Source organism: Pelecanus crispus, chromosome Z (assembly GCF_030463565.1).
Source record: "Pelecanus crispus isolate bPelCri1 chromosome Z, bPelCri1.pri, whole genome shotgun sequence".
Lineage (NCBI taxonomy): Eukaryota > Metazoa > Chordata > Aves > Pelecaniformes > Pelecanidae > Pelecanus > Pelecanus crispus.
In genome coordinates this window covers 24,424,646-24,446,582 of record NC_134676.1, presented here as the reverse complement: position 1 = coordinate 24,446,582, position 21,937 = coordinate 24,424,646, and the positions used below count along the sequence as shown (strand labels likewise).

The window sequence follows — 21,937 nt, the reverse complement described above, 5'->3', positions numbered from 1 at the left end:
ATACTGCCATACTGCTCTGTATGTGTATCAGCATATTTCATATGCCTAGTACTTTCCATCAGAGTGGTACTGCTTCTCCAAAGAACTTTTCAAATGACATTTCAAGCCAAGAGTGAAAGAACAGAAATAGAAATCCAAATCTATTAACTACTGAAGAACAACCAGTAAAACCCTTTGAACAGTCCTAAGTATGTTTAGTGTAATAAAAGCCACTAAAGGTTAGGATTTGAGAGACACATTTTGATACTCTGCTTTGAAACAGGACTAGTAAGAAAGATTTGCTGCTTACATTCTCCCTTGAAATTCAGCATTATATGAGCTTTTATACTTTTCCAGAAATATTGGTTAGAATTTTATGGATTATTAAATAGGTGCTGCATCCTACTTGAGAAAAACTGCAGGGCAGTTCTGAAGAGCTTCCTTGGGAAGTTTATAGGCTCTGTTTTTCAGACAATAATTTCAGACCTTTCTGTCAGCATATTATGTGCCAAAATTACATAAAAGGAGGTGAGATTACAGAAGACAACACATAACTACCTGGACCTCCAGTTGCAAAAATTTCAGTGTATAGGATTCTCCCATAACACTTTTCAGCCTCTTGTGAGCCACAAGAGCTATACGGCCAAGAATGTATAGGTGGCCTCTCAGTATCTAGTTTCCACCCTAATATTATATAGATGGAGCTCTGGGGATGCCAATAGTAAACTCTAGCTAAGTACCCAGCAAAATTTCCAAAATGTTATGCTGATTACATTATAGGTAAAACCCAGAACTCAGAGGGCAGGGTGAGGAATACTAGAGACTATTCAGTGGATGTTTTATGTTTAATATAGTTTTGCAAAGCACAGCACAGAGTATCTTAATACAAGGAAGCACTGAAAAACAAATTGGAAGTGTACAGAAGGAAAGTTGAGGGGTTATTTGATCATAAAATACTTTCTCCCCCCACCCCAAAAAAGGATTACAGATCTCTAGTTACCATCCTATTTGAAATACAGGCTACATAGAGCACAATGAAGTCAAACAAAAAGTGGTATAACTCTATAGCTGCTGTTTTATAGCAGTATATTGCACAGAGATATATATATATATAAAAAACTTCATCATGTTATGTAATCATTACCCACTTTGTTTTCAAATCAAGACAATGTACTTCAAATAGGCTCTACCTAGCAAAGCAGAGATAGAAAAAAGTCTAATTTCACATCACCACTCACTTAGTGATTGTTCTATTTCAGTATGTGATTTACTTTTGCATAAAATTGAAATGTCTCAATTTAATCTATTAAATTGTTTAAAATAGCTTTTGACACTTATTTTGGGGTGGAGCAAAAAATGGCTCACTTCAAGGAAGTTAAAATGAAACAAGATAAACTGGTTTGCTGGTTTATAACTATTGATGGTTCCTAGTTTTAAAAGAATACCCATACAAATGGAGCATAATAATCACACTGTGAACATGTCTTTTTTGAAGTATGGAATGAGTGATTTTGAATAAAATACAAATATTTACAATTAAGCTTCCACTGTTGGATGAAACACAAGCATTACTCTTAACACTTACGTAAGAATTCAAAAGTTCTAAGAAAATTAAATTAAAAATGTAGGCACCATAGTAACAAAGATCTGAAGGTACCATAATATAAAAAAATACAAGAACAGGAGAGACTGCATATGTCAAGGCAATCTCATGCAATAATCTTTTGTAGTAGTACAGCATATCTAGTGATAGATTTTAATCTCTGTTAAGTTCCACTTTACAGTTTTGGGTTGTGGGTTTTTTTCCCCTCTTACTCTTTTAACACCTAACATGTTTTCCATTATTCTAAAACCTGGCACTTTATGGACTTCAGCAAAGACTTTTGGATCCAAAGTTAAGAGGTCATGATAAGAGGACAATAGGTTTGTCTATATTATAATGAGCTGCAGCTAAAGTTATTAGTTTCATTACATGTCCAAAAATCAAAACTAATCAGTTTACATGTGCTCATCTCAACAGTTAGATTAATTTTACATCAATTCTATTGGCAATGTCTCTTTTTTAAAAATATCTGGTACTGGATTACATACACACAAAAAGCACTTCTTGAATCAAGCTAGGGCACAGTAATCCAATAAAATTTTCCCACAGAAAAAGCATACTAGTCAAAACCAAAAAGGTTTCAGAGTAGCATATCGTTTCTGACATAATGCTATCGGAGAGTTTCTTAGTAGAATTCAATACGAGTTCCTGACTGGTTGCTAACTTGTCTAATTTTACAGTCAACCCAAATAACCCCTCTTATTATATGAAATCAGGAAAACTTGCTTCCCAGTACTTTCAAGTAAGGAAATCCTTAAAAAAAATCAGCACCACAAAACAGGCCAAAAGAACATCTTCATTAAGTAAGAATTAGGTTACAAAGTTATTGCTTAAAATAGTTGCCAATGAGACATTAAACATTGACTGGAAATATATCTATTCACTCCAGGGAACTCAGTACTAAACCCACTACTAGTGAATCACACAAACTGTCACAGTTGGAAAGTCTCCTATCAGGACTGCTGGGCAACCTGGGCTTGCTAAATAAAACAAAAGCTGAAGACAACTAATTGCCTAAATCCCAGAAGTGAAAAACAGTAAATGTGCAAAATGGGAAACTTGGAGAGTGATGACTGAAAATAATCTGGGAAGCCCTAGCAACATAAGCAATCTCAGTGGAGTATCAGTAAGAAGGGCTGTGGGCACTGTATGAATAAATAAGGAGGTGGAAGTAAGAAAGAAAAGTTGTTTCTCTCTGTATACAGCACTAGTAAGGCTAATAAGAGATTACTGATCAAAGCTCTTTAAAGAATGTTGAAAAATTGGAGAAGGAACAAAAAAAGCCATAAAGTGATTTGAGGGCTGGAGAAAATGTCTTACTGTGAAAGGCTGAAAGAACTCAATGGGTACAGCTTATCAAAAAGACAGAAAGCACTCAATTAGAATTTAAGTAGTTGAAGTAATAGAAAATACAGCATACTGCAGTGAACTTCAGAAAAAGGCATAGCCAAAAAATTAATTGGCTACAAGCTGAACCCAGACAAATTAAAATGTTAAACTGAATAAGGTACTGTTAGGGGTAAGGTATCTAAATACTGGAATAGATTACACTCACTGACTAAATATGGACCAAACTACACTCTCTTGATATCTACAAATTATGTTTCAATGCCTCTCCTATTCAGCTGTAGCCAAACAGTGAGCTCAATACAGGGGGAACTGGCAGTAAATTATGGCATGAGATACACCTAGTTTATCTAATGGTCTCCTTTAGCTTAAAACACAATTAACAGAATACCTGAATTTGCTGTATGAAAAGAGCAGCAGTTCTTTAGGTATAGTGAAGTTCAAAGTCAGTTGCAAAGAGAGTTTGTACTCAAGAACTCAAAGGCCAATCTTATTAAGATACAATTTATATTTCCTGGTGCTAAACTGAAAAGCAAGGAGACAAGCTGTATTGTTGGACAAGGCCTGATCACAACAGTTATACCTGGTTTAAGAAAATGTTAGTAGAATTAAAAATATAGTTAATAAAGTGGAAATAGTAATTATTGTGAAGAGAGACTATCACCGAAATAGAGGAACTTCACATTCCAAAGTAAGTAGCTCTAAGCATATGGTATTCATATCACATTGCCACTACTTACAAACAAACATTCACAAAAAAGTACAAAAGTAGCTTCCTGAACACCAGATGAAATACTGGATTAAGTTTAAGTAAGTAGAAGCATAAATAAAATACCTAAATACACATACATGTAACTTAAAAACTATTAAAAAAAACCCCAAACAACTGAAGAGCTGCTGGACTTGTTATTCCAGACTTCATCAGAGTCTAAGGGAGGGAGGAATCTAAAAAACTTAAACACAAAACAAAACAAATGGATCACAGAATCAGTCAGGTCGCAAGGAACCTCAGAAACTCATCCACTCTAGCCTTATGCTCAAACCAGATGATATCCACTGCTCTCCCCTCATCTTGCCTTTGCTAAATCCATGCTGACTATTTCCAACCACCTTTTTCTCCTTCACGTGCCCAAGAATAACTTCCAAGACGACCTACCCCATGATTTGCCCAAGGACCAAAGTGAGGCTAACTGGATCATCCTTATGATGATTGCCTTTTTTGAAAATGGGAGCAACATCTGCACAATCCTCCAGTCAGAGGATTTCCACAGTGTTTCAAAGATTACAGACAGAAGCCTTACAATGACATCAGCCACCCTGCAATGAAGATTATATACAGCAGATTTGTATGATATCAGTCTCAGCCCCTTTGAATGCATTCCACGGATACACAGAAATGTAACTGTTATAGATAACAAAGTTACAGATTTTCAACAATTACAAGAATGACAAGAATTCTTCCACTGTAGAATTATGTGTCTCCAAAATTATTTTTACTTCTTTTCATTATAATGCCTGCCTTATAGGTATAAGGTAGCAAGTGCACAATAAATGCATTTAGAACAAAATATTCTACCATGTATTACTAATTTATGAACAAAAAATATCCAACTCTTCATTCAATTGCAGATCTACAAAGAGAAAAAGAAGTTTTGATTTAAAGTTCTTTTAAAAGATTTCCATGGGATCACACATGAAATTACCTTTGGCTGTTCTACACCACAGTACTATGAGAGCACTTTAGGAAAGCAATCTTGCATGCTCCGTGTGTCAATGTTTATTCTGATGCTAAAAAACTGTTATGGTCTCTTAACTACATGCAATTTTTACTGCATGGTCTGAAATGGACTTAGCATGAACTTGAGCATGTGTGCCTAGCATTATAAACTACTTTTATTACTATTGTGCCTAGACGACAAAATGACAGTGGGGATGCAACTCATATGACCAAGTGCAGATATCTGTAAGTAAACTAGCTATTTCATCTTGTCTTTTAAACACATGGAGAAAAAGAAGTCTGAGGAATTACAGCTTAAAAAGTGTTACAGACTTCTGCTTTGAGGATGAAGCAAGTAATTTCTTATATATACACAGAGTAGATGTCTAAAGCTTCATGAGATGATTTATTTTACCCATGTCAAGTAACATAGAATCATAGAACCACAGAATCGTTTAGGTTGGAAAAGATCTTTAAGATCATCCAGTCCAACCATTAACCTAACACTACCAAGTCCATCACTAAACCAGTTAAGGGTTGACAAGCAATTTCATGTTTCCTGGCTTGGTGGCTGGATTATTTTATAAGGAAAGTAAAAAATAGGAATCATTAAGGTTGGAAAGGACCGCTAAGATCATCAACCCAACACCATCGTGCCCACTAAACCATGTCCCAAAGTGCCCGTTTTTTGAATGCTTCCAGGGATGGTGAGTCCACCACCTCTCTGGGCAGCCTGTTCCAATGCTTGACTACCCTTGCCGTGAAGAAATTTCTCCTAATATCCAACCTAAACCTTCCCTGGCGCAGCTTGAGCCCATTTCCTCTTGCCCTATCGCTAGCTACTTGGGAGAAAAGACCAACACCCACCTCACTACAACCTCTTTTATGGTAGCTGTAGAGAGCAATAAGGTCTCCCCTCAGCCTCCTCTTCTCCAGGCTAAACAACTCCAGTTCCCTCAGCCGCTCCTCATAAGACTTGTGCTCTAGACCCTTCACCAGCTTTGTTGCCCTTCTCTGAACACGCTGGACCAGCACCTCAATGTCCTTCTTGTATTGAGGGGCCCAAAACTGGACACAGTATTCCAGGTGTGGCCTCACCAGTGCTGAGTACAGGTGGACAATAACTCCCCTAGTCCTGCTGGCCACACTACTCCTGATACAAGCCAGGATGCTGTTGGCCTTCTTGGCCACCTGGGCACACTGCTGGCTCATACTCAGCTGGCTGTCAACCAACACCCCCAGGTCCTTTTCCACCAGGCAGCTTTGCAGCCACTCTTCCCCAAGCCTGTAGCGTTGCATGGGGTTGTTGTGACCCAAGTGCAGGACCCGGCACTTGGCCTTGTTGAACCTCATACAGTTGGCCTGGGCCCATCGATCCAGCCTGTCCAGGTCCCTCTGCAGGGCCATCGTACCTTCAAGCAGATCAACACTCCCACCCAGCTTGGTGTCATCTGCAAACTTACTGAGGGCGCACTCAATCCCCTCATCCAGATCATTGATAAAGATATTAAACAAGGCTGGCCCCAAAACAGAGCCCTGGGGAATGCTGCTTGTGACCGGTCACCAACTGGATTTAACTCCATTCACCACAACTCTCTGGGCTCGGCCATCCACCCAGTTTTTTACCCAGTGAAGAGTATGCCTGTCCAAGCCATGAGCTGCCAGCTTCCTTAGAAGAATGCTGTGGGAGATGGTGTCAAAGGCTTTACTGAAGTCCAGGTAGATGACAACCACAGCCTTTCCCTCATCCACCAGGCAGGTCACCAGGTCATAGAAGGAGATCATGTTGGTCAAGCAGGACCTGCCTTTCATGAACCCATGCTGGCTGGGCCCGATCCCCTGGTTGGCCTGCACATGCCTGTTGAGCGCACTCAAACCACTCCATAATCTTTCCTGGCACCGAGGTCAGGCTGACAGGCCCATAGTTCCCCGGCTCCTCTTTCCCATGCGTCTTGTAGATGGGCGTCACATTGGCAAGCCTCCAGTCATCTGGGACCTCCCCTGTTAACCAGGACTGCTGATAGATGATGGAGAGTGGCTTGGTAAGCTCCTCTGCCAGCTCCCTCAACACTCTCAGGTGGATCCCATCCGGCCCCATAGACTTGTGTGCATCCAGGTGGCATAGCAGGTCATTAACTGCTTCCTCCTGGATTATGGGGGCTTCATTCTGCTCCCCGTCCCGTCTTCCAGCTCAGGGGGCTGAGTAGCCTGGGGATAACTGGTCTGGCTACTAAAAACAGAGGCAAAGAATGCATTAAGTACCTCAGCCTTTTCCTTATCCTTGGTGACAATGTTCCCCCCAACATCCAACAAAGGATGGAGATTCTCCTTGGCTCTCTTTTTGTTTTTGATGTACTTATAAAAACATTTTTTATTACCTTTTACAACAGTGGCCAGATTGAGTTCTAGCTGGGCTTTTGTTTTTCTAATTTCCTCTCTGCATGACCTGACAAGATCCCTGTACTCTTCTTGAGTTGCCTGCCCCTTCTACCAAAGGTGGTAAGCTCTCCTTTTTTTCCCTGAGTCCCAGCAAAAGCTCCGCCAGGCAGGTCATCTTCCCCGCCGGTTCGTCTTATGGCACATGGTGACAGCGTGCTCCTGCACCTTTAAGATTTCTTTCTTAAAGAATGCCCAGCCTTCCTGGACCCTTTGCCTTTCAGGACTGTCTCCCCCAGCACCTTCCCGACCAGCGTCCTGAAAAGGCCAAAGTCTGCCCTCTAGAAGTCCATGGTAGTCCATGCATATAAGAAAAACTAGGAATGCAAAGGAGTGGCAATATAGCTACTTATAGTTACAATAGCAGTTAACAGTAACTACTGCTATTAGTATTCATCTCCTTATAATAGTCAGTGATGGCTTATAAGCCAAAAGAAATGCGATTACTTAGTTCAACCACAATTCATAGGATTATTAGGAGAAAAATATACAACAGGAAATACAAACACAGAGTTAAATTTAAGTGATGAACTACTCAAAAAGAAGTGTCAGCTTTTCTTCCTCAGTAGTTTAGCTATTCTAGACACCTATTTCATATTGCTATTTAATAGCACATCCATTATAAGGACACAACTGAAATTGTACAGTCAACTGTACTCTGCTTCCACACTGCATGTCTTTTAAACAAGAAGCAGTGAAATTTAAAAGCTGATAACCAGAAATGTGTAGCACCCGAGCTCCACCTACAGGATGAAAACAAATATAAACCCAAGATTTTTAATTACCAAACCAGCAGAGGAGCATTTACTCCGAAGCCTTCAAGTGATCACCTCAAGCCACTGTCATTTTACAAACTCGATGTAATACTGATAAATTGGATTACTATTGCAATGACGGCAAACACTTCTATCTGTATACATTCCTTCATGTAAACAGCTGTTCTATACTTTGAAATTTAGGTTTAAGCTTTCTAATAAAAAAACCAGACCTGTGGAATTTCTCTAACAACTTGCCAGAATGAGTGGGAAATTCTTTTTCCTGAGGTTTCCTATCTAATACAAAACTGGAAAGTGTCTCAAACTATTTTTTAAAACACACACAAAAGGTTCAAATGCATACTGAAATGACTAAAATTAACTTTACCATTTGAGCACTCCAAGTATGATTGCATTTAGAAGTGGTATTGGATCTCAGTGCCATGAATTTGAGAAGGTGTCTATTGTTTGCATATTGTTTCTCTGAAACAGATGTGCAAACTTCTGATTTCACAAATGGATTTGTATTAAAAGAAACAGAACCAATACAAATGAATACAGATTTGTAGAAAAAGTCATACATGTTAAAAGACAGTACTCTGAAAAAATATTTTTCGAAGTTCCATTATTCTATTAGCACATTTAGCTATCTGATGAGATGAACAATTCTGACAGATATCAGCTGTTCCTTGGCCCTCTGATAAGTTAGTAGACATTACCCTTCAAGTTATATATGGTGGATCCAACTTTTTGTTTGATATTTGAACGATATTTGCACCTCCCACATCTCTGCCTGCTCTGATCAACACACACTTGGATTACAATGAGTGGTGAAGTCCCATGTGAATATTATCAATCACCTCCAGTACACTTATTAAAAAAGTCACTATTCCAGACAATGAAACTTGATGTTTATCTTACTTTATCTCATTAGACCTCAATGTTAATAACATCTTATTTATTACAAACAATACCATGCCTTTGATTTTCATGCCAGAGGATATCAGACAATTATTTGGAAAACAGTAAGTCTAGAAATTGATGTTACTTGTGGTACTAAGCAGTGTCTGCCAAGCCTATGGCTCCCAACTGCTAAAAACGCATCCAATAAAGCCCTCTTCTGAATTAAGATAACCCATTTGGCTACAATACTACTGCTACTGCCCTGAAAGGCAGAACAACCACAAACACAGCACATTGACTGTCCACATGCAAAGCCAGCAGCTTACAGAATGCCTACACAAGCGTCTCTGAAAACACGATAAAACGTCATGCAAGCTTGGGCAGAGAGTGTACCATTCCTAAGGGTATGCTCTACCTTCGTGTTCCCTTCATGCTACAAACTTGCTATTATACCTGAGGCAAATTTGTTTCCAGCAGTCATCTCTGTAAAACCCAACAGTTAAACTGGTTGTTGGACAGGCTGTTGGACAGATAGGTAGGTAGCAAGTACGTTCAGAGTCCAACGTCTTTTGCTAGTCTAAAGATGTCATTTGACTGCCATGTACTTGCAGGTACTGTTTCAGAACAAGCTTTTCTCGGCAAACTTTTAAATTTCTGAATCCTCGCCTCCGCTATCCAATACAGCTACCTAACACTAATCTGTATTTGTCCAATCTCCATGATCAAGAACAGTTCACTGACTCCAAGAAGCTTATATTTATTCTGTATTGAGGAATATTACGGGTAATATCACAAACATTATTAGGGTGCAGGATTAATCAATCACTGAAGGCAGAGTACTGAAAACCAGGAATTACTTCTTCCTGCAATCAGGAAACTACTTCAGCATAATGTTTCTGCAAGATTTGAGACAGAAAACTACCTCATGTACTCTTGTCCCACATACTGACATATAACCATTTTAACTGACACAAGACAAATATTCATGTAATTTACCACTGGGATTACGCATTGATCTCAAACGTAGGACTAGTAACCAGATTTTGGGATCTGAGTTATCCATTATCCTCCTTGACCTCAGTATACTTCCTGTGGACCAGCTGTCTACAGTAGAGACAGTACAGCCACCAATTTCCAAAGCAGCCACACAGCACAGCTTCAAAGATGGCAGAAAGGAAAAACAGGGGATACGTTTTTAGAAGATGTCTTGTATATGTCCTCTGAAACCATACCTAGTTATATCTAGTACAGCCATGAAAACATGGCACTAAATTTCGCGTACTGTGATTTAGGTGCTCTTAAAGAAGAAGAATGAAAACCAGAAAGCCAATGCTCATGAAATAGAGTTTTGTGCTGGTGTACATAACACTACATGGTTCTACAAAGAGATCAGATTCATGTACGGTTCCAAAAGAAATGGATTAACATCAGTTTACAGATCTGACCACACAAGTCTTGTTGGCTACATAAAGTTTGCCAAAGCATGGAAGTTAGTTGCCTTGCCTCTAACTAAAAGTAAAACCACATGACAGGAAAAACTAATGCCCATTTAAATTACAGATTTTGTTTACTATAACCTTTTATGTTATTGTGCTGGATTTTTGCTGTCAAATGCTCCTGCTTATTTATCTCCAGCTATTAAGCATATTGGCTGTTCTCTTCAGCAAACACAAAATTACAAGGAACTTTGGAAGTAACATCATCTAGGCCTGAAGAAGAACTGACTAGAACTTACTTAGATTTGCTCAAATTACAAAGGCTTCTGTACCATACCTGGTGTGCTTCTCAGATTCAGATCAATACTGGAGGAGATGTAGAAAAGGACACTGGATTTCCTGCTTAAATCCCATGAATATAATTTTATTTTCGGAAGCTACTCAAACTTATTAAAGTGGTTAATAAAAATCACTTTCCTTGCAATGTTCTCACTGGGCTTTTCACTGCTCCAAAAAAGGTACACAAACAGCAACACTTAAAGTTGGTGTATTTTAATATACCAATATTAAAAAATTATCCAGAATAACACAAGTGTTCCTACCACTCTAAAAGCACAGCCTGCTTCTAAACATATAGGCCACACAGAGTTAAAAATACTGCCTCACGTGGAATGCTCAAAACATACTACTCTTGCTTTTAAAATCCTATCAAATTCTTTCAGTAAAAATAATCAGATTGATACCCATCAAGTTGCAAATATAAAGATGCGAATTCCCTTTTCTCTTAATTAGTTTTGCTTTACAATTAACATAATGATTGCATGCCCACCATAACTGACAACAGCCCCTTCTTCAATAAGATATAGTTGTTTTTATTTTTAGCAGGTATATATAGGCATATAAAATGAGAATAACCTGCAAGGGGTACAAGTCACATATGTGAATTTCTGATGACTGTAAAACAACTAATTTTGTTTCAGTTATTCCTTCTGTTTTCCAACCAAAGTTTTAGTATGTATTTTATCTCGAAGTGTATTATTATTACAACAAGTTTATCTTCATGTGTCTTGACCCAAAGCTTTTACTGCCCAGTTATTAATAGGGATGGTAATTGCTATGGAAGTTCTAAACAGTTTATATTGACTACCAGGTATTCTTTTGTCAAAAACCAGACTATGCTGGAGTCTTCCATGTTGGCATATGCCCTGGCCATTACATATAAAACTACATCTGCAGTGAGGGTAAACAGGGGAAGAAAAAAAAAAAAAAGAGGAAAGAAAAAGAGGAGGAATGGTTCAGTTCAGAGGAAAACGTAGGGGGAGAGAATCTAAAGACAACCACTACAAATGCAGAATTTAGTATAGGCAAAGCCTGAGTAATTTCATCAGGCAGTTATTTAGGACAACTGTGCAGGGTTAGAGCACAAAATCTGAATTACTTTTCTGATGCTTCCTCCCCCTGCTTTCCAGTAAGTTTCACTGGATAAGTAAATTTACACATTGAACTTTCTAACTGCAAAGACTTAATTGTTCAGTAACTTCTGGAGCCGACATTTCTTGAAATACTGGACAATAATTCCTTGTAAGCTTGGCATCAGGTCCACTACACATCACTTGCATACATGATGCATGTTTTTATGCAATATAAATACTATTATGCAGAAATTCCACACCAGCTCTGGAAGAAAGACTGCCAAGACAGAAGGTTCCAAAAAAACAAATTAACTCACTGAAAATTGAGTGCTAATCAGTACAGGTGTTCACGAAAGCTGGCACAGCTATATTACATGACTGGAACCCATGCTTTTATATCTGTAAAGAGCTCAATACTGCTGCAGAAACATAAAAGTTTGTCTAGAGCTAGTTTAGTAATTTGAATAGTGTTACACTACTAACCATAAATATATTCCAACCCTCTAAGAATAGCCCTAGATGGAATTTAAAAACCAATTGCAGTGTTGAAAAACTGGTACACTGTAAGAATGACTACTGCGTTAAACCAGACTTCAATGCGTAACTAGGAAGCCTTTACTTTCTGTAAAGTCTTAGTGGTGGATGACCACCATGTGTTATCACAGATAAAGAAGCTACAAAACTCAGTCTTACAACTCTGTAGAAAGATAAAGTAAAGCATGATAAATACATATAAATACTCTTCATTTGTGACTCGTAGAGAAAAATAAAACTTATGTATAAGGTATCAGTAAGTGCCTAGTGTAACAAAATCTAACTTAACTGTTTGGTTCAAACTGCCAAATGAAACTAAGAAATGAGAAAGCAATAGGCAATTCCTTCTTCCACAGCTGGAGGTAAGCAGGAGGGAATAATTCTAACATAATACTAACCTACCAATGTAATAACTGCAAAACTGGAATTGAGCAGAAAATCTAACTGTAAACAAGCTGAAGGGAAAAAAAAAAAAAGGCACAATACTTACCTGCGACTACTTGTTTTCTTTTCTGTTTTAGTTTCTTCCTCTTGCAGTTGCTGTTTAGCATTTTCACTTGTATCAATTTTCAACTTCTTGGCAATGCGTTCTTTTATTTGAAATCTGTCATTGCTAGGAGCTTCACCTTCTACACTATCAGCATCCTCATCATGTTCTTCTTCCTCCTTTATTGATTTAAAATGATAAAACTTCTCCTTTAGCTTTTGTTTTTAACTACAGAGTGTTGAATATAGAAAGCTTTTCTTACAAAGATCATCCCTTACCAAAAAAACCACCCCACCTTCATTTCAAAGCAAACTTTCCAAACAAATACCTCTTTATTTGCTTCAGAGCGAATGAAAAATTAGAAATATGAGAATTAAGTATTTTTTCATACACAAATTACGTTTTTTTATAGAGTTTAAAAAACGAAACCAGTCTATTCTAGACTGTAAATCCTTACAGGTCTGTAGCAGACCTCACAGTAACGTGGTATTAATCTGGGCACTGTTCATGAATCCAGAATTTGATCATGGCAACACATTAAACATTTCCTTCATTTTCCACTAAAAGAAAACCAAAACTTATCAAGAACTTCCTGCCACAGGGCTATACTACAGTCATGATGGGATGGAAAGGTTTGCCCATCAGTATCCCTGAGGGAATTTACAAATACCACATTGATCAAAAGAGGCTGTGAAAACCTGTGGAACCAATCATCCCACCTTGCTACAGATGTACTATCAGAGGAAAGCAAAAAGGGATGAGCCACCTTAGTTCAAAGACATTTGGAGGGAGAAATAAGTCATTCCTCTCAGTAATAAAGAAGCAACCTGACTAGACCAAGGGATCCAAGTTTGACTACTTCCTTCCTTGAAGAAGGAAGCCTGCGTGAATCTTAATGGAAGGATGCCAGCTCAAAGACTAGATGGCACATCTTTTTATATTTATTTTGGAGTGACGCTAATCAGCTAAAGAAAAAGCCTAAGATGCTATGTGATTGTAATTTTAACCACACAAAGAGAAAGGACGGACTTAGAAATGGTATTCCAGAGGACTGTACTGTAGCCAGGAGACTGCCAGAACATCAGCACTTGGAGAGGAACACTCTAAAGACAATGTACATGTCCTGGGTGTGACTGACAGGTAGGAGGAAGAGTAGGATGAAGACCACGTCCACAAACATAGAGGGGGAGAAGGGAGAATAAAAGCAGCAAGAGGCACAATTTTGGGAATAGAAGAGAAAAATCAAGAGCTGGATGTCAGATGTTGTATCTGAGTCACCGTTTAGGAATCTTCAGACTGCCATGTTTAGATTTTCGATTTAGACAAGAGAAGACCAGTCAGGAATAAAAAATGAAATCCATGAATATTCAGCACAGTAAAATAGCTGAATAGCTTGTCAATGAAATAACTGAAAGGTTGTTGTGGGGGTTTTGTCTGTTCTTTTAAATAGGGCAAAGAGAAAAGTGGAACAGGATCAGCATTTCACTTAATTTCCTGGAAAGTTATTGTTTGACAGAGGAGATAATGAAACTTCCCAAAGGATTTCCTTACTTGATAAACTATCAGGGAGATGGGATGAAAACAGACGTCAATGGCAGAGGACAAAATCTGGAAAAGGAACGTGACAGGACTGTGTTCAAGGTGGTTAACAGTCAAGGATAAAGACAGACTCCTGGTGGAGATTTGGCTTGGGCTTAGGCCAGAGCATTTCATGGAAACACAAAGAGTTGGATAGGAGAATTTCTAGAATAAAAATGAACAACTCTAGACAAATTGCAATTGCTAAGTAGTAAGCTAATTAAAAATTACAGAAATCTGAGTAACAGGAGGGGTGTTCCATGGATGGTATTTTAAAATGGGAGAGACAAAATGGTTCAACTTGTCCAACTCAGCTGAATCCCCTACTCCCTGAACTCCCTGAACATTCCCCTCACTCTGCACAAGATTTCACCAGTTTTCTTCTAGAAAAACACTGACAAAATAGGATATAACCTTCCTCCTCAACACCTTCCCTCCTGCAACTCTACTCTTTTCTCCCACCCAGTCTCCTCTGTTAGCCCCTCTTCTGCCTCATTAACTCCACCTGATCTCATATCTTTTAGACACTCACTTTTCTGAAATCTTATTACCAACTAATAGATTTAACGCATTTCCACCCAGAGTGGGCTACACGACAACTCAGGAGGGAAGCGGCTGTTCAGTTGGATGATGGTGTTCCCCTAGTGACAAAGAAATGCAAAGCTGCCTGCCTCAAAGCTGTAGTAGTTTTTGCTGCTGTTGTTAGCTGGATGGAGTTGCCCTATTCTTCTCTTCACTTTGGAAATAAAAATGTAATGAGAGATTTTGTATCAGAATGACTAATGGCTACTGTACGTAACACGATTTAGCCATTTGAGAAGATAACTGAATTGGGGGGCAGATACCAAGCTTTATCTATCCATACTACTACACAAAACTTACTGTTTAGTACTAGCTAACTGACAAATAGGGAGAGGAAAACCAGTTGTGCAGAAAGGGGAAATGGACGAATGTCACTGGCGGGGGGAAAAAAAATTTCAGTCTTGTGAACACATTTCATGTAACGTTTTCATTAATGACTTAGGCACAAAAAGAGGTTTAACAAATAGCAATGAGGTACTGTTAATACAAACGATCCAACTCTCAAAGCATGAAATGTATGACCTTGAGGACTGCAGTAAGAGAAACAGGACAATACTCAATAGCATGAACAGCAAAGTCAGGCACGTAGGGAATAATAACAAGTTTCTCTTATGCGCTATGGACTTGTTATTTGGGGGATGTAGGAAGATCTGGAAGAATTATTTGCTCGTAGGATGACTATAAAAACTACCAACATGTTGCAGCCATGTAAATGCGAAAGTGATCCTGTGATGTGTTAACTGAAGTAAATCCAAGAGAGATGATAAAATACAGTACCACTTCACAAGGCTCAGGTAACTGCCTGAAATGCTAGATTCTAGCTAAGATCTTTCAACAAAATGAAATCTAAGGAGAGCATCTACAGAAAAAAAAAAAAGTGCCTTCCTATTTCCTACTTCATGACATTATTATAACAGCATTCAGATTAATTAGGCTGGAATAAACATATTAAATAAATATACCTAACATGTCCCTGTTCTATATTCCCCGAATGTAGGTCACTTAAAGGGCTATTTGAACACGTGAAGAATTATTAATTAAATACCATTCTAAGAGCTTTTCTAACACTTAAATGCTCCCGCACAGCAGAAATTACAAAGGAGATGAGTCCAAGAACCCAAATTTGTACTATGCTTTGTGGAAAAAACAATAGGAAGCAGGGTGGAAGCGACTTTTCATTTTTTTTAGGCACAAAAATGGGATAGATTATGTGTTTCCTTCATTTCCACAGTGCATCAACCAACAGTGCAGTACCTGTGCATGGTGGATAGATACAGAAATTAGTACTTTTCAGGATTCAGTTTGGGGAATGGGAGATTACATTCCTAGTCAAATATTACAACTTTGTCTCAACAGCAACTCAGAGGTGTACCCCCATGACCTATGGCTGGAGGCAAAGACATACTTCAGCTAGCAACCTTACTCTGCACTATGGATGACAACCTCCTTGTAATTAAAATAGCTTCCATGTTTGGTTGTGTGTTACTGCTTGGTTAATCAGATTTCCTGTCTTTCAGAGGTGATGGTCTTCATCAATACAATTTAAGTGACAAATATTCACTGAAATTTTGTTTCCTTGAAGAAATCTTTCCAACAGGACTCTGACTCATACACAGATTTCCCCCCAGACATCGGAGTTACATCACTATTTATGAAAAACTTCATTTTAACTTTCTTTTTAGAAGCAATTTCAGAGCTTTTATTAATGGGTTGTCATTCTGTAGTACATAACCTCCCATATACCTAGTATACTGACCAAAATATCTGGTAAGCAGTTTTCCTAAAATACAGTAGGTAGTATGCAGAAGTAACTCTACCCTACTGTGAATATTCACAATAGCCAATCCTTAGAGCTCTGAAAGGGCATCCAGGCTTTTGCCGGAAACCTGACTTTAGTTAGTTTTCAAAAACCTCTGAAGTAGCATTTGTTCCCCTAAGAAAATCTAATTCACACACAGTAAAAAACAAAGATTTATTTGTAAAAAAATGTTACTTACTTCACTCAAATCCCTTTCTTCACTTGCTGCTTCACTAAAAGAAGAAAAGTAATCGTAACTACTTTGAAGTACCAAAGGAGATTTAAAATACTGTTCAAAACCCCCAGTTCTTAAATAAAAAATTTGGTTTGGCTAGCTACTTGAAATTTTAGTCAACCTAGTCATTTGTATCATCCTCACATTCATCTTAAAAGTATCAATTCATAGTATTTTGTATCATTGGACTGTCATAATCCTTTCTAATTAGAAATGTTTAAAAATGCAGGATAAAACCACAGACTTTCATACAATGGATAAACTCTAACCATATCTTGAGCTATCCAGACAAAACACTAATGTATACAGTTAAAAGAAAAAAAACCAACAAAACTCACTTAAGATGGGCATTTTTGATGTCATATTTCAAACAATTTCTAGCATTTCATTGCAAATAGTCTATATTTTTGGAAAGCCTTCTTTATACAGGCATGTTCAACATTCACTATACTGATAATTAAGCTTAATATCAAAATTTTCGTTTGTTACACAGCTGCAGTTTAATGTATTAAAAAAAGAATCAATCTGAATATACTAAGGCTAACATATACACTGTTAATTGTCACAAACTAGTAATAAAGACCCTTGGAAGATTTTCCCACCCCACATTTTAAAACAGAAGTTATGTTAGAGAAACAAAGCAAGGATTATTAAAGGAGTCCCCAGGGTTCAAGGCTTTGAGGTGCACTCTAAACCATCAATAAGTAATCAAGGTCATCAAAGAAACCGTAAATTTGTTGGAATCAATGACAATAATTTCACTTAAAAAATTAATCCAGAAAACTCTCTGTGGAAACATTTCTTAATAGAAGATTCTAATAAAAAAAAAAATCCCAAACATTTATAAGTACTAAAGAAAATATTTAGAATGCATCTAGGTCTGCAATTCTCATGTCAGTCCTGAGCAAGTAGAAGCCACAGTAAGAAGTAAAATGACCTACTTGGGATTTGTGACATAGCTATAACAACCTCTGGGAGGGAGTGTTTTGAAGGGGTAGACGTGGTTGTGGATGATATCTCTGATACATTTGGACCCACACAGAATCTCTAACCAAAGGTTTTTAAGGAAACTAAGCAGTCCTGGGGTGATGGGAAAGTCCATGCATGAACAAATAGATTGTTAAAAGACAAGAAACAAAAGTTAGAAGCAAAAAATCACTTCTTGCAGTGGATGAAGATCACTACTGTACAGGCTCAGTAGTCTGTGTTGGGGCTTGAGCTGTTCAGTGAGCTCAGTAACAAAGCAGGCATATAGCCAGGTCACTGAGTTTTTTGATAACACTGAGTTACTCAGGGTAGTAAAGCCAAGAGTAGGTTGAAGAATTGCAGAAGGACCTCAATGATGAGACAATAAAATGATATATGAAATGTGAAGCAGATAAAAGTAAAGCTATGCAAATGAGGAAAAGGAGTCCCACATACAGAACAAGGTCATCGCAGGTGACCATCATTGATCATGATGTGTCCCTCAGGGGTCTGTAATGGGACTAGTACTGTTTAATATCTTCATCAGTGACACAGACAGGGGGATCAAGTGCACCTTCAGCAAGTTTGCAGATGACACCAAGCTGAGTGGTGCAGATGACACACCTGAGGAATGGGACGCCATCCAGAGGGACCTGGAGAAGCTTGAGAAGTGGGCCCATGTGAACCTCAGGACGTTCAACAAGGCCAAGTGCAAGGTCCTGCACCTGGGACAGGGCAACCCCCGATACCAACACAGGCCGGGGGATGAAGGGATTGAGAGCAGCCCTGCGGAGGAGGACTTGGGGGTACTGGTGAATGAAAAGCTGGACATGACTCGGCAATGTGCGCTCACAGCCCAGAAAGCCAACCATATCCTGGGCTGCATCAAAAGAAGCATGGCCAGCAGGCTGAGGGAGATGATTCTGCCCCTCTACTCTGCTCTGGTGAGACCTCATCTGGAGTACCGCATCCAGCTCTGGAGCCCTCAGCACAGGGAAGACATGGACCTGGTGGAGCGGGTCCAGAGGAGGGCCACAAAAATGATCAGCAGGATGGAACACCTCTCCTGTAAGGAAAGGCTGAAAGAGTTGGGGTTGTTCAGCCTGGAGAAGAGAAGGCTGCAAGGAGACCTTATTGCGGCCTTTCAGTACTTCAAGGGGGCTTAAAAGAAAGATGGGGACAGACTTTTTAGTAGGGCCTTTAGCAATAGGACAGGGGCGTAATGGTTTTAAACTAAAAGAAGGTAGATTCAGACTAGATACAAGGCAGACATTTTTTACAATGAGGGTGGTGGAACATGGGAACATGTTTCCCAGAGAGGTAGTGGAGGTCCCATCCCTGGAAACACTCCAGGTCAGGTTGGACGGGGCTCTGAGCAACCTGATCTAGTTGAAGATGTCCCTGCTCATTGCAGGGGGGTTGGGCTAGATGACCTTTAATGGTCCCTTCTAACCCCAAACTATTAAATGATTCTATGCTAAGCAAATTCTTGGAGTTGATATATTTTCGTGCAATTTTCTCAGCTCAACAGTGGTTAAAAAAGCAAACCATAAGTTAAGAAGTATTAAAAAGAAATAGAGAATAAAACAGAGACCATCTTTACACAAGCGTACAGATTTATGATTCACTTCATTTTTAATATGTTGTTTAGATTTTGGGGAAAAAAAAAAGTATTCTAGAACAGAACCAGGGCTGGGAAGAACAACAAGAATAACTACATGTGCAGAACAACTTCTGCGTGAAGAAAAGTTGAGTAGGCTTTAAAAGTTTAGGTTAGAAAAGAGATGGCCTATGAAGGGATTGTGCTAAAGAGAGGTATAAAGGGACTGTCTCCTCACTGTCTCTTCCAGCATGAGAGTTAGAATTTATCAAATGATGCCAGTAGCAGCCAGATTCAGTACAAAAAGAGGAGATACTTCTTCCTGCAGCAGACAGGAGGGTGTAAATGTAAACAATATTACAAGAGACTGAATAAGTACTTTGACGAGAGCTCTATTAAGTATTACTAAATAGACAAACTACATCAAACTCTGACAGTCCCCTGAGCTGAAAGTAGATGGAGGCTGGGAGACTACTCAGGTAAACATTGTGTTTACCCTGCTTTTATTCTTCACTGGGTATCCACTGATGGCCAATGCTGGTGACAGCATAGTGGGTTAGAGGAACATTTTGTCCGAACCAGCATTGCCATTCTGAATTTCTTAAAGAGTTACAGGCAAACAACAAGTATATGTGATGCTAATCAGGTCTAACATCTTGAAAGTAATCTGTTCTGGAAACTGGAAATCACATACTAACCTTTTGACAGCAGGAACTGAACTTAGATGTGGATCATCCTTCAGTAGATCATGACTACTTTTACTTTTCCCCTTCATGCTCTGTTAAAAAAAAAAAAAAAAAAAAAAGAAAAAAGCTATTATAAATTTCAGTGTTTGAGAAAATAGATGGTGAAAAAGGATAATGGTAAGAAAAAGGTAACTTGCTTCTTGTTAGCTTTAGCCTAACCAGTAAGCATAAACACTTTTAATAGCAGAAGAACAGAGAAGGTGTTCCAGAAAGCGGAGCATCAAACTGACCCCCATGGATTTAAAAAGTATTTTTGTAATAGCACTGCACTTGATTTTAAAGGAAAGAGGAAGAAAAAAAAGATTGTGTAATCATCACAACCATTACACATCGCAAAGATACATGGTCTACCACATATACTCTTGAATGAATGAAGAGGTAAGAACTTGACTTTTCAATAATGGCATATGACAACTCAAAGAACTACTATGTACAGAGCAGTACTTATCAATTGGTAGAACACTAGTTAGACCCGGGGGGGGGGAATTAGAAACCTGCAATACATCATGCAAGAATTGTCTACTGAAGGAAGCAGTCAAATAAATCTAACAACACATAAGATCTTTGGGCAGAAAGACTGCAGTAAGAAAACATTCCCCATGCTGATCCAAAAAGTATACTTAAATTTCAGACTGAAATCAGACTGAAAATCTCTGTAACAGAAACAGTCTGTATTGTGACCTGAATGTCTCCATTACATCATTTTATAATCCTTTCAGGAAGACAGTAGTTGTGTGGATAATAAAATCTTACTCATTTAAACACAACTTCAATTTTTTATTACATAGAGAAAAAGACTAACATTCAGCAACATGAAAAATTACTTCCTTCAACAAGTAATTTTTCTGTGTGTTCAGGAGCTAGATGAAACATAAGACAAGTGCTTATCACCTTTGTAAACTGCTCCAAACAAGTACAGACAATTAAATGCACAGTTTGGACACTGAAAGCTTCAGTTTAAACACTAATCAACCACCAGTGGAAGTCCCACTGTCAGGTCTCCGAATGCACTAATAGCCTTAGAGGCCTTGAGGAGTTTTACCTGGAGCTCCTATGCACATGAGCACCATTTCAGCTCAGGCCTGAGATTCCACTCACCACCTGAGCTATGTCAGAGGTGTATCTGCATCTGACCCCATCTTCTGGATAGGCCTGTTGGACCCACATTGTAGACTTGTCTCCAGCCCTGTCTCCTGTCCCATCTCTTGCTGCTCCTGACTGGACTCTCTGGATGGGGACCCTGGTCTTCGTTACTAGTTGCAGTGTTCAGGACTGCTGATGGCCCCTGTTAGCAGCAACCAACTCTGCCTGCTGTATTTGGATTGTGCCCCTGTTGGTGAGCGGAAGCACTGCCTGTGCTGGAATCACTCTTGCCTCCTCACCAGCCCTGCCTCATGCAGCCATTCTGCTCTTGCCACTCCTTGACACAAACTTCCCTAATCCTGTGATCTCGGCTTTCTATAACCTCCTGGGGTACGCAAATTTTCTTTCTAAGATTCATACTTTCTGTAATATAACCATTTAAAGACTCTCCTGATAAAGACAACACAATTTGACCTGTAACATTTAAAAGACACCAATGGCCCTAATCCCTTGTTAATCTCTTTTTGAAAGTATTTATACTTCACACTTAAATCATGTTCTGTGGCATAAATGTTCACAATGCAAATTCCAAGAGGGAAAAATACTTTTTCTTTGCATATTTATTTGTTCATTTATATTTGTGTCTCAACTTTCATATTGTAAGAAGTAGGGAACAGTCATTCTCATCTTTCCCTCCCTCGCACCCTCTTCTTTTTTATTTTAAAGTTATGATGATCCAT

General features: G+C 38.7%; 1 protein-coding gene across 4 annotated transcripts in view; it reads right to left on the bottom strand.

Annotated features, from left to right (window-relative positions):
• CWC27 (CWC27 spliceosome associated cyclophilin) overlaps nt 1–21,937 on the bottom strand; it is a 133,662-nt gene that overhangs the window by 101,592 nt on the left and 10,133 nt on the right. For 2 of the 4 annotated variants that reach the window (XM_075726157.1, XM_075726156.1), the window contains exons 8-10: nt 20,067–20,146; nt 16,767–16,788; nt 12,613–12,785 (exon numbers count right to left, since the gene is read on the bottom strand). In XM_075726157.1, the coding sequence (XP_075582272.1) occupies nt 12,613–12,785; nt 16,767–16,788; nt 20,067–20,146 (275 nt within the window). Of the gene's footprint in view, nt 1–12,612; nt 12,819–16,766; nt 16,801–20,062; nt 20,147–21,937 lie in introns of all 4 variants that reach the window. The other 2 variants (XM_075726153.1, XM_075726155.1) reach the window with 2 other exon arrangements.